We start from the raw sequence: 18,040 nt of genomic DNA, 5'->3' as shown, positions 1-18,040 counted from the left end.
TGGACCCAGAGGATGTCACTCAATAGTATTAATTAAAATGCTTGTTTCCAAAGTGGTCCTCATTTGAACATGATATTGATATTTATTATATTCACCATGAGGAACATGATCATGTTTTATGGAAGTAATAAAATATACTGCTTATAATGTATCTAGCTACATACATAAAAATAATACATTTATTTTTCGTCCTTTAGGAACCTAAATGTCACTTTTGCTTCATTGCCATCAATACTAAATATATCACATCATTACTTAATGAGATCCATGTGTTAGTAAAGCTATAAAGCTTGTATACTTTATTGTGCATATGTTCCATAATTTTTGCCTGTATTATTCATTTTACACAGTTTACAGGACATCTTATTTTGAAGGATTAAAGAAATGTGACCTGTAAGTGCCTTATAACTCTTGTTGCATTCAAATGAATGTCAAACAACCATAGAGATAGATAGAGAACTCATCTTTATCTGTGCCATTATGGCATCTGTGACAGCATGGGCAGTGCCATTGAGGCTGGTACAGCAATTGCACCGTCTGCAACCGCGTGGCTCTCCAGAGGGTGGTGCTGTCAAAGGCACACTGCCTGCCTTCCAAGACATCGACAGCACCATGTGTCAGAGGAAGGCCAAGAAGATCATAAAGGACCTCAGCCACCTGTTGCTCCTGCTACCATCTGGAAGGAGGAGACAGTACAGCTTCAATCTCCAGACAGTCAGACTGTAAAAGTCAACACTAGCTGGCCTCTGCCCAGTACCCTGCCCTGAACATTAGTCACTGTTACTAGCCGGATACCACCCGGTTTTCTATCCTGCACCTTGGAGACTTGGCTTCACCCTATGTACATAGAGTCATTGAACAAGGGTCACTTTAATAGTGTTGACATACTGTTTTACTGTATTCTAGTCATGGCTCATTGTAAAACAAAAATGATCAGAGTTGTGGTGGTAAAGGACTGTATCTTAATGTAACTGTTGCTGGTTTGAGTTGGGGCTATCGTGGTGGTTGCCATTAAAACAGTTTTATTATTGCAGTTTGATACATGAAAGGATATTGTAGGATGAATGATGAATGGATATTAGGATAAATGATGAATGGATATTAGGATGAATGATGAATGGATATTAGGATGGTTAACTAGGAAAACAAGGAAAGACCCACAGGAATCCCACATGAATTTGGGCCTCTGAAGGAATTGTGCAGGTTTTGCCTATGCTTCTCTGGGATTTCTGCATTTTGCTTTGCACATAATCTTGAGACTAAAACAAACTCACATAGTTTGTCTGAGGTTAAGACTACTCCAGTGCTAGATCCTTTATTCAAGTTGATAGCATGATAAACACTATGGTTTTCTCAATACTAAACAATGATTCTACAAAGCATAGGAATAACTCCCACAGTATGAGAATGCCCCAAATACAACGTTAAGCGCTCAAGGAGTTCTCAGGGTAATGCGCATTCTAGTCTCCACGCGGTAGGTGGCGCTTTCTAGCTATCTTAACTCGACCCGGATGTGGTCGTAAGGAAGGACACAGTTATCAATGATGGCGGAATATTGATGACATTAAACCAGATATTCTTACAAATATGACTATTTCTTGAACAAGCTGGCAAAAAATAACTTTGTTGGACGTTTTTAATCTTCATAGTAGTATTTGTCACCGGTTTCACAAAAGCAAAGGGTTTAAAATGTCGGAAATGCGTGTTTTGCATCAACGGATCAACTCTGTCATCATGGACATACTAGCCTCCGCTGCGGTTACAGAGATTTGTAAATTAGTAGAAGATTGTTGTGGAGCATTACGTGCAGAAGTCTCTCAAAGCAAAGAGCAAATCAAAATACTACAGAAGCAACTCAGCCTGGCTGAGTCGAGTTACGGGTTGGTGAGTTGCAAAGAAGGTCAGACGCCTGTCAGCAGCGGCTCACCGATAAATAACAGTATTTCGGGCAATTCCCCCGCGGACAATGAAGATGATGCTGACGACACTCACGATGACGAAGGTTGGCCACCAATTTGTAACGGGCTGTTGTCAGCCTTTGAGCTAACGTGAATCATTGTAAACCAAGTAATGGTCAACTTGTAGCGCTGTACTCGTACTCCCAATAGAGAGCAATAGTAATGGCAGTGGTGTAAAGTACTTTAAGAGATTTTATACGTTTTGAGAAAATCTTCATCAGCTAATGTAACATTTTGTGAAGTTTGAAGCGTTCATTTAATAAATACAAGCACAAAGAATTCAAAGGTAATGTTAACTGACGGATATTATCTCATAGATCAAAATGTATAAGATCTCCTAAAGACAAAATCCAACTCCACCCACACGCACGTAGATCAAGGTAGTTAATGCCAACTTTTTGCGTAGCTGTCATAACTATGGCCGAGTAGTTGTTTTTGAAGGGTGTTCCTGAAGTAACTGTTCACCGTGACAGCGAAAAGATGGCAGAAGCGAACGCTGATGTGGAGCGTGAATATAATGGCGGGGGACTCAAGGAGAATTGGAATATTGTCCAAAAGAATAGAAAACGGACCAAAGTTGCAAACAGTGATGAGAATGTCCTTTATCTTGTAGGAATATGTTTTGTTAATGAGGAGCAGCTGATTTGGATTATCAATTTTGACGAATCCATTTGATATAACCAAACTGGTGGAGAGTGCTGTGGGTAAAGTGAAGGCTATGAGGATCACGGGAGGCAGGCTTGTTTAGATTATTATTTTTTTCTTCTGAGGATAAGAAGGAGAGTGGGTTGCATCTCACCCAATTTTTAGAAGTTTGATGTGTCCTGGTCCCGAAGAGACACCGAAGGGGGTAATATCTGGCGGTTCGTGGGGAGTCGATGTTGCACAGATGAAAAATATTCCTAGAGTGATTGATGCTCGTCGGATGAATCCTGTGGTGAATGAAGAAAAAAGAGGAGTATCCTCCATTCTGTTTAATATTTTTTTATATGTGGAGTCTCTCCCTACTCAAATGCAGTTGGGAAATATAAACTACATTGATCATTGTCAAGCTTTTGGACATGTTTCAAGTGTCTGCTGAAGGGGAAAAGCCGAGATGTTCAAGTTGTGGAAAAGATTGTGTGATGTTTTTTAAAAGTGATGAAAATGGGACATGTTGCAATTGGGGTGGGAACCAAGAACTATGACTTGCAAGCTGCCAATGGGCCGCTAGCGCTATTGTAACGGATGTGAAACGGTTAGCTTAGTTAGCGGTGCGCGCTAAATAGCGTTTCAATCGGTGACGTCACTTGCTCTGAGACCTTGAAGTAGTGGTTCCCCTTGCTCTGCAAGGGCCGCGGCTTTTGTGGAGGGATGGGTAACGATGCTTCGTGGGTGACTGTTGTTGATTTGTGCAGAGGGTCCCTGGTTCGCGCCCGGGTATGGGCGAGGGGACGGTCTGAAGTTATACTGTTACACTATGACCGATGGGTAAAGATGGTGACATTGGATGTTCGACCTTCCAATGAAATTATGCATACAAATAATGGAATCATAATGCTAAACAATGTTTGAATGTCTTTACATAGTTTGAACTAAATACAATAATTAATTTATTTGACTATAAACAGAAATCTGTTATTCTCACTCCGGATGTATTTAATTGAATAATGCTGCCTGCAGCATACAGTTGCAGACCCACTGTGGCAGCTGTTTGTGGGCCTTGTGCACTACAGCCCCTCAAGTGTTAATCAGCAGCATCCTACCTCCCGCTAGCCTGACTACTCATCCACATCGTTTCGGCCAAGTCCAAGCCCACTAACATTTCTCCTCCACGATGAGTCTGGATCATAAAGAATGATTGTGGCTGAAAGGCCCTATTAGCATGGGCAACACTTTTGAGGGCTTCCGTCATTTTAATGTCATTTTAATGTAGTCAACTGTTTGGGATTTCCAACTTCGTGGGCTGATCGCTCCTGGTGACAGTTTGACTGAATGTATGGCGCTGTCGATAGAGCAGTGGAATTAAATTCAGGATGAGTCGTCAGGCAAACCTCCTTCCTGATATTTGACTGGAAATGTCTGTAGTTTGATCGGGGGTTTGATCGGGGGTTTGGGCTTTGTCCGCTCTAGGATTCTAACTCTACGATCAATACTGCAGGTTTCATATAGCGAGAGAAATTAAAGAATTTGCATCACAAATCCAGTCGATATCAATAATTTTACATCTGAATAGAATAAATGATCCGCTCCTCGTTCTAGCATCTTCATCTTTTCTCTTAATTAACATGTATGGATCCAGAACTTAATCGAGCTATACTATTATTGAGCTATACTGTTTCCATTATAATCAGTCAAGTCAGATTGCGACTGCTGGTAAAATGATTGCCCATTAATCTACACTTCAACAACTGTTTTGGTCAATCGACAACAGTACATATAAGTGCAAAATCCTGAACTCTCCTATGGGCTATCTTGTAAAGAAAATCATGGGCTATCCTATCCTAGACCCTGTTATGTCAGATAGCGCATATAAGCACCTATCTAATCAGTGTGTAGCTGTGCTAGCAGCGCTAGTATTTACACGTTGATGGAAATTAACTTGCTAAAAAGCTGAGTAGTCCACCAGAAGCCATAAATGAAATAAAATTCAACTTCTACTTTTTCTGTCACTTGTCTGTAGGCTTGGTCCTTATGCATGGAGGAATAAATAGATTTTTATTTAATGGAATGTACAGTACCATTCTAAAGTTTGGACACACCTACTCATTCAAGGGTTTTTCTTTATTTTTCACTATTTTCTACATTGTACAATAATAGTGAAGACATCCAAACTGTGAAATAACACATATGGAGTCATGTAGTAACCCCAAAAAAGTGTTAAACAAATCGAAATGTAGTTTCAAGATTCTTATTTTGAGATTCTTCAAAGTAGCCACTCTTTGCCTTGATGACAGCTTTGCACACCCTTGCCATGGCATTCAGGTCATCTGATGCAGCACTCCATCACTCTTCTTCTTGGTCAAATAGCCCTTACACAGCCTGGGGGTGTGGGATGGCCTATTGCTGCTGAATGCTGTGGTAATCATGCTGGTTAAGTATGGACTTCTACTTTTAAATCACTGACAGTGTCACCAGCAAAGTACCCCCACAACATCACACCTCCTCCATGCCCTCAAGGTGGGAACCACATGTGGAGATCATCCGTTCAACTACTTTGCGTCTCACAAAGACACGGCGGTTGGAACCAAAAATCTCAAATTTGGACTCATGAGACCAAATTACAGATTTCCACCGGTTTAATGTCCATGGATTGTGTGTCTTGGCCCACGCTAGTCTCTTGTTCTTATTGGTGTCCTTTAGTAGTGGTTTCTTTGCAGCAATTTGACCATGAAGGTCTGATTCACGCAGTCTCCTCTAAACAGTTGATTTTGAGATGTGTCAGTTACTTGAACTCTGAAGCATGTATTTGGGCTGCAATTTCTGAGGCTGGTAACTGCAGCAGAGTTAACTCTGAGTCTTCCTTTCCTGTGGCGGTCCTCATGAGAGCCAGTTTCATCATAGCGCTTGACGTTTTCTGAGTCTGCACTTTTATACTTCTTGAAATTTTCCGTATTGACTGACCTGCATGTCTTAAAGTAATGATGGGCTGTCATTTCGCTTTGCTTATTTGAGCTGTTCTTCCCATATTATGGACTTGGTCTTTTACCAAATATGGCTATCTTCTGTATACCAGCTCTACCTTGTCACAACACAACTGATTGGCTCAAATGCATTAACTTGTGGAATTTCTTTCCATCTTAACTTAACAAGGCACACCTGTTAACCTCTCTTGGGTAGGGGGCAGTAATTTGACATCCGGATGAAAAGCGTGCCCAAAGTAAACTGCCTGAAGCTAGGATATGCATGTCATTTGGATAGAAAACAATCTAAAGTTTCTAAAACTGTTAAAATTATGTCTGTGAGTATAACACAGTATAATCCCCCCCCCCCCCCCCCCCCCCCCAAAAAAAAAAAAACATCAGTCTACCCCTATTTTCAATGGCTATCACAGGTCCTCCCAGATTGTTGACATCAGTGGAAGCCCTAGGAACTGCAGTTTTTGGAAAAATGAGCCGGAAATTGCAGTTTTCTAGGTGGCTCCCATTTCGGCTGTAGTGTTTCCACTCCATTTTCTTTGTATGCGGGGTGCTGTCCTCAGATAATCACATGGTTTGCTTTCGCTGTAAAGCCTTTTTGAAATCTGACACAGAGGCTGGATTAACAAGAAGTTAAGCTTTATTTTGATGTATTACACTTGTGATTTTATGAAATTTAAATATTTATAATACTGTCGTTTGAATCTTGCGCTCTACACTACCGTCCCACCTGCCCATAAGAAGTTAATTTAAATGCATTCCAGGTGACTACCTCATGTTTAACACTGTTTTGGTTCCTACATGATTCCATATCTGTTATTTCATAGTTTTGATGTCTCCACAATTATTCTGCAATGTAGAAAATAGTAAACGATTAAGAAAAACTCTGGAATGAGTAGGTGTGTCCAAACTTTTGACTGGTACTGTATTTTTTATTTTTTTTTACCTTTATTTAACTAGGCAAGTCAGTTAGGAACAAATTCTTATTTTCAATGACGGCCTAGGAACAGTGGGTTAACTGCCTGTTCAGGGGCAGAACGACAGATTTGTACCTTGTCAGCTTGGGGATTTGAACTTGCAACCTTTCGGTTACTAGCCCAACACTCTAACCACTAGGCTACCCTGCCGCCCCGTATAATTAAACAGAATTTCCAAACATAGATCTGTTGTAGACCGATGCAGTTCCTCAGCGAGGTCAGTTCCTCTCTGCTTACCTCATGTCAAAATAAAGGTTCCCCACAAGTTCTTGCTTTTTTTGTGCAGGTATGGTGCAGGTAAAGGACTTTTATTTTTACACAAGTTAAGTGAAGAGGAAGTGTGTCTACAACAGACTCATTCTTGGAAAGTCTGTTTAATTTATGTTCTATTAGATGCATAAGGGTCAAGCCTACAGACAATCGGCAGAGTACGTTTAAATTGAATTTTTTTTAACTTTTGTCCTCTGGCAGACTTCTATTTATTTCTTTTCATCTAATTCCTAGACTTGCTGGTGTGTAAATACTAGCGTTGCTAAAACCAGCTAATCAGTATTTCAGTTCTAACTCATCCTTTCTCCTTCCCTTCAGATTTTCAGAAGTTCTTTGTCTCTGAAGTGGAGTTTCCCCCCGAGCAGCAGCATTGTAAGCAGGAGTGGATCCCCAGTCTGGGGAAAGATGACTGGAACCCCATACAGATTAAAGAGGAACAGGGGGAATTCAGTATCATCCAGGAGGAGGAAGACTCTGTATTCACTCCTGCCTGGGTGAAAAGTGACTATGATCAGTACTCAACTCAGTCCTCACAAACCCAAAGTGAAAAAGACAGAATGGACTCGACTGAACAGATCAAAAGAGAACCTAAGGAAGATGATTCATGGACAGAAAAAGGACAAAGCTCAAAGGGTAGAAAATCCATGGATCTGAAATCACCAGTGGAAAGAAGACACACAGAAGTGCAACCATTTTGCTGTAGTGATTGTGGGGAACGTTTCACTCAGATGGGAGAACTGGATGCTCATAGGAAGGCTCACACAGCAGAGAAACAGCATCGCTGTGGTGAATGTGGCAAATGTTTTACTCAAGTTGGGTATCTGAACTATCACAGAAAGACGCACACAGGGGAGAAACCTCATCGCTGTCATGATTGTGGCAAATGTTTCTTTCGAGTTGGTGATCTGACACTTCATATGAGGATTCACACAGGGGAAAAACCGCTTTGCTGCCAGATCTGTGGCAAATGTTTTGCTCGTCCTAGTAATCTGAGGTCTCACATTAGGATTCACACAGAGAAATCTTACAGCTGTCATTATTGTGGCAAATATTTTCGTCATAAAGGTAATCTGACAGCGCATATGAGGATTCACACGAGGAAAATCACCTTGTCGCTATAGTAGCAGATCTTTCACCACTGGCGATAATCACATGAGCCATTTTTAAAGTATATTGCTGTCAGGATTGTTGTAAATGTTTCACTAATTGTTAGAATATGAGGAGACCGAGGTGAGGAACCACATGCTACTATGACTGGCAAATATTTCATAATCTTAGGTCTTCTGAGATCTCTTTTGTTTGAGGCATGGTTCACATCAGGCAATGCTTCATGTGAATAGCAAACTCACATTTTGTGAGTATTTTATTTATTTCAGGGCAGCTTTAACCAACATCTCAAATCTCGTCTCATTGATTGGACGGCAGGTTAGCTGAGTCCTGACTCCAATTAGCTTTTGGAGAAGTCATTAGCCTAGTGGTTCACATACTTTTTCCAACCTATACCGTGAATGTTTAGAATAATATATTCAATATAGACAAGAAAAAATACCATTTGTGTTATTAGTTTAAGCACATTGTGTTTGTCTACTGTTGTGACTTCGAGGAAGATCCAGGTAATTCCAAAGTGTTCACATACTTTTTCTTGCAACTGTACTCCTCTGGCAGATACACACACCCCTTTTTAAACTATTCAAAGTCAAAGATAGATCCAACCCTTGGCTTTCAGTTTAGCTCTTTCAGATTAGAAGTCGGACCTGGGCCAATTCAAGGAAAACTGACTCTGTAGTGGACTGTCAATTTAGTCCACTACAGCCTTAAGCTGACACGATGGTTAACCTGTCAACTTCTAGTGAATCTTTTTATTTTCATTTCAACAATTTACTATCTGTGACGTGCTAGATGCCTTTTCTTAACATTGATGTTTAAAAAAAAAAACCTGTGACTGATATTCTTGATACATTTTTGCTGCAGCTCACTGCCCCCCTGATTGCTGTATTATTAACCCATATTTTTAACCTGACGATTATATATCTGGTACTACCCCTAAAGTTTGGAAGGCGGCCCATGTACTCCCCCTTCACTAAGATGGTGACCCTTGTGACCTAAATACTTATTGGCCTATTTCTAAACTTTCTTGCCTTGCTAAAATATTAGAATACTTGATTAATTATCAGCTAAGAACGTTATCTTTGAAATGTTTTCTAAATGTCAGTCAGGTTTTAGACCAGGTCATAGCCCTATCTCTGCTCCATCCCTAGTTATAAATGATGTGGTTAGCTGTATAGATGAAAGGCAACATTGTGCTGCCCTCTTCATTAACCTGTCAAAGGCTTTCAGTACTGTTAATCACTCACTGCTAATACAGAGGCTTTCAATTGACCTAGACAAGGCTGCATGTAACTGGTTTAAAAGTTACTTGACAGATATAACTCAATGTATATCTCCTGATGGTGTTAAATCAGGTTTTCTGGATATTAGGAAAAGGTTTCCTTCGGGTTGATTCTGGGTCCTGTACGTTTTATATTAACAATATCAAATTGTCTGTAAAAAATTGTAACCTGCACTTGTATGCCAATGATACTGTTGTGTATGCTATTGCCTCCACCCTGTTGACCAGGCTTTATCTAAACTTCAGTCTGCCTTCATTGTATTGCAGAAAAACTTTATTGACCTAAAATTAGTACTGAAAACTAAGTAACATCTTGTTCTCTAGAGAGCATAAAAATAAGTTTGTACTTTGGATGGTCACTTTTTACCCACTATTGAGTACTTTCTTCCTTTTGAAGTTATGATAAAACATTTTATGGAAAAGTTATTGAATGATTTCTTGAAAAGAGTGGGAACCCTGTTTTAAAAAAGAACAAATATCACAATTACTTCAAGCGATCCATGTGTTTTATAACTAGTATAATATAATTTTTGCCTTAGTTATTCATTTTACAGTTTCATGTTACATTACTCTTACTTTGAAGGATAAAAAAAAAACTTGCCCCGGAAGTTCTTCATTACTGTTGGCTTCACCGGCGACGGAACACAACACACGCTAGCCAGCCATTGGCATTCTCTGGGGAAAAAATGTCTAAATTGGAGTTGTTGAGAGTGATTTTTAACCAACGATGTACAGGCGCTGCAGATGAGATATTCAGAGCCGTTGCAAAAACGATATCAGAGTACCAGGACAACGTTAATCTATCGAAAGAGGACAACGGCCGTCTACAGGGGCTGCTTGACGTCATCCTGAAGCCTGAGATAAAGTTGTATAGAGCAGGTTTGTTACTTTCTCCGTATTCATTTTATAAACATTTGCAATGTTGGGAATTTAATTCAATGCAGCAGGAAGCTAGCCTAGGTAACGTGGCTATAAAACCTTTGATGTGCCTACAGCTAGCAAACTCGGCAGCCATGTTGAGTTGCAGTTACACATGACCAGGGGTTGTCACTAGTTACCACAGCCATACTCGGCTCTATCGTAAAATGTAATGAAAACAAACATTTGTTTTTGGTATTAAAGGTTATGTATAAGGTTAGCATTGTGTTTAGGGTTAGGTTTAAAATCAGATTTTAAGAATACAAATTGTAGAAAAGGCGGGGTTTATGACTGACACAGACCGTGGAGCATGTATAGCAGAATCAGAGGGGAAGAGAGGCAGAGATCTCGAATGAGGGAGGAGGGGATACAGGAAATTAGTTTAACGCGTATATTGAGTAGAACGTCATTAGATATAGTCTCAAATATACTTTTTTTTAAGAGCAACGGAGCTGGCAGATAGGTTTTAGTTTCTCCAGTGCAGTAGATGGCGGTAATGCACAATGACGTTGGATGCCAACCGGCGATAAACCACACCAAATACGAAGTTTATTACTTTGGTTGTGGTAACTAACTAGTGACGCGACTATGGTTGGGGGCATCTTCATTACGCGCTATTCTGTTGCAAAACAGTTATTAAACAGAAGCGAATTAAATGGGGAGGGACCTACCAGAATTTTTCAATTAGAAACTCTCGTTTGCTCTGTTTGCTTCCATTTGTTTTTTAGAACGGTGAACGGTTTCCGTAATGAAAACGCCCCATATAAACTGTATGAGGAGATGCTTGTCTTCTCCCTAACATTTGGATTTGATGTCCACAGAGCAGAACGGCGGGCTGTCAAGCGCCTGGCTGTTCCTCTCTTTGGATTGGTAGATATATCTCGTTATTTTTAATACTTTTTGGAATATTTGACGAGGGGGGTTGAAGTCAACGGACTGCATTCAATGGAGAATGAGATGCTATGCTATCCTCATGAATATGCATTGAAGTCTCGAATTTCAACAGGGACAACTCCTATATAAAATGTTTTTTCCTCAAATTTACCAGGATGTCTGTGCATCATATTTATATCAGTAGCACCATAATTTGGGAGGACTGGCTCCTAGTAATCAATGGAAAAGGATCAAGATATGTTTGATATCATTCTATTTACTCCACTCCAGCCATTATTATTAGCCGTCCTCCCCTCACCAGCCTCCTGTTGGAGGCCTAAGTGTTACGAAAACTTCCATTAGATCAAAAAAGCCTAATTTATCAAAATTGCAAACCATTTTTATATTGACTAAATTCAACACTAATTTCCCCCCATGCAAAAACTCCCCACTTGCTTAATAATTAATGACCTGCTTAATTTGGACAGATTTGGGGTGGAGTAAAACCTCTCACTTCACCTCTTCCCCTCTGCCATGACTCCACTAGCAGCCTGCCTCTGCATCATTTCTAGCCTGAACAGCCGCTAGTAATCGCTGTTTCTGTCTTTTGACGTTCCCGCTATCGTTTGAATAGACATTGTACTTTGGCTAACATACTAATTTCCCTGCTACTAGTGATTACATTAAACATCCTCCATTCAGGCTGCAAACGGTGCCAGTTTCCTCCTTACTAACTTAAAGGGATAGAGGCAAATATTGGGCAGAATATGCCTGTCTTATTAAAGCACCTTTCCAGTTAATAGCCAAATCAACTGAAATCAACACAATTATTTGATTTAGGGCTGTCCCCGACAAAAAAAAATCTTGGTTGACCAAAAGTAATGTTTTTTGACAAATCATTGCTCAAATTTTTTTAAAGTATATTTTTCTAAATATAGACACACCCCATGTGTTTTAATAAAGTCAACTGTTGCTTTAAGCTCACAGTTTGATGCCCCAAGAGGGTGTCAGAGATCTAGATAACCAGAAGAAAAAACTTTAGCCTGACGCAACTATTCCCTGTCAGCTCCTGCTGGCTTTTGCAGATTTTGCCATAACTCTCTTGAAGTTGTTGGTAATAGGCTACACGAGGAGTCGGCAACCTTTCTCATGTGGACTGCCAATTTATCTTACCATTTCTGCGGATCTGCGTGCCAGTTATGGTTTTGATATGCACATTTTCATGAAACAGTTTAATTGAATTTATAATAACATCTTCATATCTTAATCATTAACTACATGACAACTAAATTCTATCTAAATGAAAATGATAAACCTAAAAAGTAACTTCCATTGCCAACTATGTAAAAATAGCCTACATAAAGCCAACAAATAAAAACTATTGCAGCCTACAGGTTGAAAATACCCTGATTTTAAAAATAAATATAAAATGAATCACACTGGCTACGTTTTGCCTGTCTGCAATAAACTTGAACCATTATATTAACTTGGGTCCAGCTGGAGGCTTGTGCAAGCATACTTGTAACATTGTATAAAATATAGTGAGCTCGGGACAGACACAGCTGTAGGCTATTTGCACAAGGGATAAGAAGCAGTGCTTGACTTTGGCAGGAGCTCACCAGAGCTGAGTACCAACACCTCAAATGTTCTACTGCTTGAGCTCCTGTTCCTCTTATAGAATATTAGCTCAAAAGTATTGTGGAGCTCCTGCACCTAAATATAAGCAGTATCATGACCCAAAATGAGTACCGGAACCTATTTCAGTCCAAGTCAAGCACTAATAAGAAGCCTATTTTTATGAGGTTTCCACAGGATCAGAGCATGACATTTTCCCAGTTGTTTATCGAAAGAGAGCTGGAAGATTTTGTAATTCTCAATGGATGTAAGAACAGACTTTGTTTGCTTGCTGTTTGAGGTGAAGAAAACATTACTTTGAGAAGCTCCACAGGTCATTAAGCCAATCAGAAATACTATCAGACCTCCAAATAGCCTACATTTGCTCGCAGGCCAGGTAGCCTACAGAACTACTTCTCAGTGTGCACATTCTTACTCAACATTGACAGCAGCACTCCAAACAAAACACAATGACTGACTAAATTGACAGAACTCAAATGGAATTAAACCAAAACTTGTTTCTCACAAGTGTTGTAGGTTGCACACTGCAAACAATGTGTCCACTCTGATGATGAGAACAGGAAGACTGGATGAATAATATTAAATGCATTAAAGAAATGACCATAACCAAAGTAACAATCATTTGTAGATGAGTAATTATAAGAATTAATGGTAAATGTACTATTGGTGATTTATATACTACCGGTCAAATGTTTTAGAACACCTACTCATTCAAGGGCTTTTCTTAATGTTTTACTATTTTCTACATTGTGGGATAATAATGAAGACATCAGAACAATGAAATAACACAAGGAATCACGTAGGAACCAAAAAAGTGTTAAATAAATCAAAGTATATTTTATATTTGAGACTCTTCAAAGTAGCCTCCCTTTGCCTTGATGGCAGCTTTGCACACTCTTGGCATTCTCTCAACCGGATTCATGAGGTTTGTCACCTGGAATGCATTTCAATTAACAGGTGAGCCTTCTTAAAAGTTAATTTGTGGAATTTCTTTCCTTAATACATTTGAGCCAGTCAGTTGTGTTGTGACAAGGTAGGGGTGGTATATAGAAGATGGTCTTTTACCAAATAGGGCTACGGCCATATTATGGCAAGAACAGCTCAAATAAGCAAAGAGAAACGACAGTTCAGCATTACTTTAAGACATGCAGGTCAGTCAATACGGAACATATCAAGAACTTTGGAAAGTTTCTTCAAGTGCAGTCGCAAAAACTATCAAGTGCTATGATGAAACCGTCTCTCATGAGGACCGCCACAGGATTGGAAGACACAGTTACCTCTGCTGCAGAGGATAAGTTCATTAGAGTTACCAGCCTCAGAAATTGCAGCCCAAATAAATGCTTCAGTGTTCAAGTAACAGACACATCTCAACATCAACTGTTCAGAGGAGACTGTGTGAATCAGGCTTTCATGGTCAAATTGCTGCAAAGAAACCACTACTAAAACACATCAATAAGAAGAGACTTGTTTGGGCCAAGAAACATGAGCAATGGACATTAGACCGGTGGAAATGTGTCCTTTGGTCTGGAGTCCAAATTGGAGATTTTTGGTTCCAACCGCTGTCTTTGTGTAGGTGAACGGATGATCTCCGCATGTGTATTTCCCACCGTAAAGCATGGAGGAGGTGGTGTTATGGTGTGGGAGTGCTTTGCTGGTGACACTGTCTGTGATTTATTTAGAATTCACACTTAACCAGCATGGCTACCACAGCATTCTGCAGCGATACGCCATCCCAACTGGTTCGGGCTTAGTGGGACTATCATTTGTTTTTCAACAGGACAATGACCCAACACACCTCCAGGCTGTGTAAGGGCTATTTGACCAAGAAGGGGAGTGATGGAGTGCTGCATCAGATGACCTGGCCTCCACAATCCCCTGACCTCAACCAAATTGAGATGGTTTGGGATGAGTCAGACCGCAGAGTGAAGGAAAAGTGCTCAACATATGTGGGAACTCCTTCAAGACGGTTGGAAAAGCGATTTTTTTTTTAAAGTTGATTTAACACTTTGATTTGGTTACTACGTGATTCCGTATGTGTTATTTCATAGTTTTGATGTCTTCACTATTATTCTACAATGTAAAAAATAAAGAAAAACCCTTGAACGAGTAGGTGTTCTAAAACTTTTGACCGGTAGTGTATGTAATGGGGAATTGATATACACTAACAATCAAAAGCAAACTATTCACACTAAGCTATGAAACAATGACTGTGCCCAAATTGGCAGGAGAGGGTGCATTCTGGTCTGGGCGCATGTTCAATCTGACGTATGCATTGGCCATGCATCATTTATGGTGATATGGCCTCAGCAGAAGTCAGGGCATTCATTCTTCTTGCGTTTCCCAGAGCAGTGCAGAGATAAAGGAAGTGAGTTTGTGTTTATACAGGATGTACCGCCCCCACCTACTGTCAACCAATCATGTCAATGTGGAGCTATACAGAGACCTCTGCATTGTTACAAAACTTGGGAGGCGCATGGCGATGCGGTACAGAGATTGATTTGGCCTTTGCATGCCTCTGTCACACCCTCCATATGGAGCCTCCGACCACATTTTAGAATCAAGCTTAAATCGGCTTTTAATCTAGGCCGCTGCAATGGATTAGTTCACAGAGATTGGCGCAAATATATATTTGTTACTGCTCGACTAAAACAATCTCGGTCGACCAACAGCCTAACGACCAAACAATCGACCAGTCCATTAATTGGGGCCAGCCTTAATTTGATTTGACATTGCACAGTTGCTTATCACTTCCATAGATGTTTTTCTGGTTGTGGCTGAAGTTTGCCAACATTCGTAGTGGCTGTTTAAAGACTCCCCTGGCCCATAGACTACTTTCAAGGTGAAGAACCAAATAATATTACATTGTGAAAGGCTAAACTTGTACTTCAACAGGAACCCCATTGTTTTATGTCAGAATTTATCTACACTGTCAGTTGAGGATGAAGCGCTGCCTGACATAAGATGCAACGACCCCTTATCTCATCAGCTTATGAATTATAACTCATCTTTTGTCTTTCCCTTCAGATTTTGAGCAGTTCATTGTCTCTGATGTGGAGTTTCCCCCTGAGCAGCAGCAATTTGAACAAGAGTGGAGCCCCGATCTGGGGCAAGATGACTGGAACCCCATACAGATTAAAGAGGAACAGGGGGAATTCAGTATCATCCAGGAGGAGGAAGACTCTGTATTCACTCCTGCCTGGGTGAAAAGTGATTATGATCAGTACTCAACTCAGTCCACACAAACCCAAAGTGAAGAGTACAAAGACAGAACAAAACCTAAGGGAGTGGATTATTCAAAGCCAACCCGTGGCTCTTGGCCCAAATCGAGGAGGACACCGACAGAAAATAGAAAAAGCTTTATCAGCTCCAAGGGTAGAAAATCAATGGATCTGAAATCACCAGTGCAAAGGAGGCGTCACACAGAAGAGAAATCATTTTGCTGCAGTGATTGTGGTGAATGTTTCACTCAGATGGGAAAACTGAATTCTCATAGGATCATGATACACTCCAGAGGTAATCAGTTTCGCTGTGATGAATGTGGCAAATGTTTTGCTCAGTGGGGATATTTGAATTCTCATATGAGGATTCACACAAGGGTGAATTGTGGCAAAATATTCAGTCAGTCTGACCGTTTCGAACCCTCCTTGACCACTTTGAAGGATCGCACAGGAGAGAAACTTTATTGCTGTGGTGAATGTGGCAAATATTTTTCTAACACTGGGTCCCTGAATTATCATAGGAGGTCGCACACAGAGAAGAAATCGCATCGCTGCCATGATTGTGGCAAATGTTTTTATAAATGTATGGATCTGAATATTCACAGGAGGATTCACACAGGGGAGAAACCATATCTCTGCCAGTTCTGTGGAAAATGTTATAATCAGCAGACTTCTCTAAGTTATCACATGAGGAATCACACAGAGACATCTTGTAACTGTCATTATTGTGGCAAATATATTCGTCATAAAGGTAATCTGACAGCGCATATGAGGATTCACACGAGGAAAATCAGATAATTGTTATTTAAGATAATCAGATCTTTAAGCACTGGCAGTCACATATGACAGTCATATTCATATGCACAATGTATATATGTATATGAGTGCACATGAAGATAATCAGATGAGCAATAAACTATTTTGCCGTCAGGATTGTTGTAAATGGTTCACTCATTCCAATCTGAATCGTCTGGGGAGACAGGGGAGGAACCAAATTAATACCATAACTGGCAAATCTTTCACAACTGCCTTTTATTTGACACTGCGTATGAGACATTACACGTTTTCTGTAGAAAATGCTTTAGTGCCAGAAGTGCATTGAATAGTCATCAGAGAACACACAGCGAAGAACAACCTTCAAAGCCTAAAGGTTCACCCGAGGACACACTTGATTGACCTTTACTCTGGTAGCCCTGAAGCCTGATCTCTATTCAAATCAAATTGTATTGGTCACATACACATATTTAGGAAAGTTGTATTACTGTTTGTAATGCTGGTGAGTTACCGCCACTCTGATATCTAAAAGTACTTTCAGGCTGTATGTAATAACACACACAAAAAAAATCTGCAAAAGTTGCTTAGCTAGAAGCAAAGCTGCCATGACTGTCGGCACAATCTATGCATAACTATTAAAGGCCATAATCAGGACATGTTCTGCTTAACCTGTCATTTTCCATTCTGTATTGGCAGTAACTTTCATTAAGTGTGAAACTATTTTTCCACTGAGATCAGAACTTGTGGGTAATTGTGTAGCCCGTCTCTTCCAGAAACCATTTTGTGTGCTTCATTGTTAAATATCACCCATCGTCTATAATGATGCATGTATGTCTCATTCAGAATTACTGTTCTTGTCACTCAGAAGAATAATTAGCCTTTTAGCCATTTGCCATTTTAGTAGTTGTATCTTGAAGAGGTTGCTGACTTTGCAGAGCGATCTCCCAGTAGGCCTACTGTTTGCGCCATTAAATACTTTTTCTGAACATGATGACCACCACCTGACTTGTCTCTTTTCACATTGACATCTTCATTGGAGCCTTCAAGACCATGATACACTTGGAATTTGTTGAGGTAATGTTGCTACTGTATCATGGGCTTAAGAGTACACACGGAGAGAAACATGACTGTGTCCTGTGTGGGGGAAGGCCATTACAGAAGATTGAGGCACATTTTGTAACTTCTACCTGTTGAGTGGAGACACGCCACAGTTCTTACTTCTGAAAAACGGGATGACTTTTAAATGATCTGATTACAATATTTTTGCTGGTAATGTAACTGATTAGTTGCATAAAGAGAGAATCAGCAAGTTAAAAAAAAAAGCAAGTTTATAAAAGTAAACAACATAAGGACAGACTAATCATTTGAAGTGAACTAGACAGGAAATAAAAGCTACAACAGTAAAGCCTGT

General features: G+C 40.1%; 2 protein-coding genes across 2 annotated transcripts; both read left to right on the top strand.

The window, feature by feature from the left end:
• Positions 1 to 1,516: 1,516 nt before the first annotated feature.
• Positions 1,517 to 9,698, top strand: LOC139373198 (zinc finger protein 835-like). Its single transcript, XM_071113384.1, has 2 exons — positions 1,517 to 2,002; positions 7,141 to 9,698. Exons 1-2 carry the CDS (start codon positions 1,690 to 1,692, stop codon positions 7,941 to 7,943), a joined length of 1,116 nt encoding a protein of 371 aa, XP_070969485.1. The 5' UTR covers positions 1,517 to 1,689; the 3' UTR covers positions 7,944 to 9,698.
• Positions 9,699 to 9,832: 134 nt separating this feature from the next.
• On the top strand, positions 9,833 to 17,951 carry LOC139373197 (zinc finger protein 501-like). The gene is made up of 2 exons (XM_071113383.1): positions 9,833 to 10,090; positions 15,662 to 17,951. Exons 1-2 carry the CDS (start codon positions 9,898 to 9,900, stop codon positions 16,651 to 16,653), a joined length of 1,185 nt encoding a protein of 394 aa, XP_070969484.1. The 5' UTR covers positions 9,833 to 9,897; the 3' UTR covers positions 16,654 to 17,951.
• The last annotated feature ends 89 nt before the right edge of the window (positions 17,952 to 18,040 follow it).

Source organism: Oncorhynchus clarkii, chromosome 18 (genome assembly GCF_045791955.1).
Source record: "Oncorhynchus clarkii lewisi isolate Uvic-CL-2024 chromosome 18, UVic_Ocla_1.0, whole genome shotgun sequence".
Classification (NCBI taxonomy): domain Eukaryota; kingdom Metazoa; phylum Chordata; class Actinopteri; order Salmoniformes; family Salmonidae; genus Oncorhynchus; species Oncorhynchus clarkii.
Note: the sequence above shows the minus strand (reverse complement) of the source record. Positions and strands in the feature narration are given on the sequence as shown.

What these genes read in the sequence shown, in the direction of transcription:
- LOC139373198 (XM_071113384.1), top strand. Translation starts at nt 1,690, where the DNA reads ATGTCGGAAATGCGTGTTTTGCATCAACGGATCAACTCTGTCATCATG. An exon ending in CGACACTCACGATGACGAAG is followed by an intron (nt 2,003 to 7,140) that starts GTTGGCCACCAA and finishes CCTTCCCTTCAG; the next exon opens with ATTTTCAGAAGTTCTTTGTC.
- LOC139373197 (XM_071113383.1), top strand. Translation starts at nt 9,898, where the DNA reads ATGTCTAAATTGGAGTTGTTGAGAGTGATTTTTAACCAACGATGTACA. An exon ending in GATAAAGTTGTATAGAGCAG is followed by an intron (nt 10,091 to 15,661) that starts GTTTGTTACTTT and finishes CTTTCCCTTCAG; the next exon opens with ATTTTGAGCAGTTCATTGTC.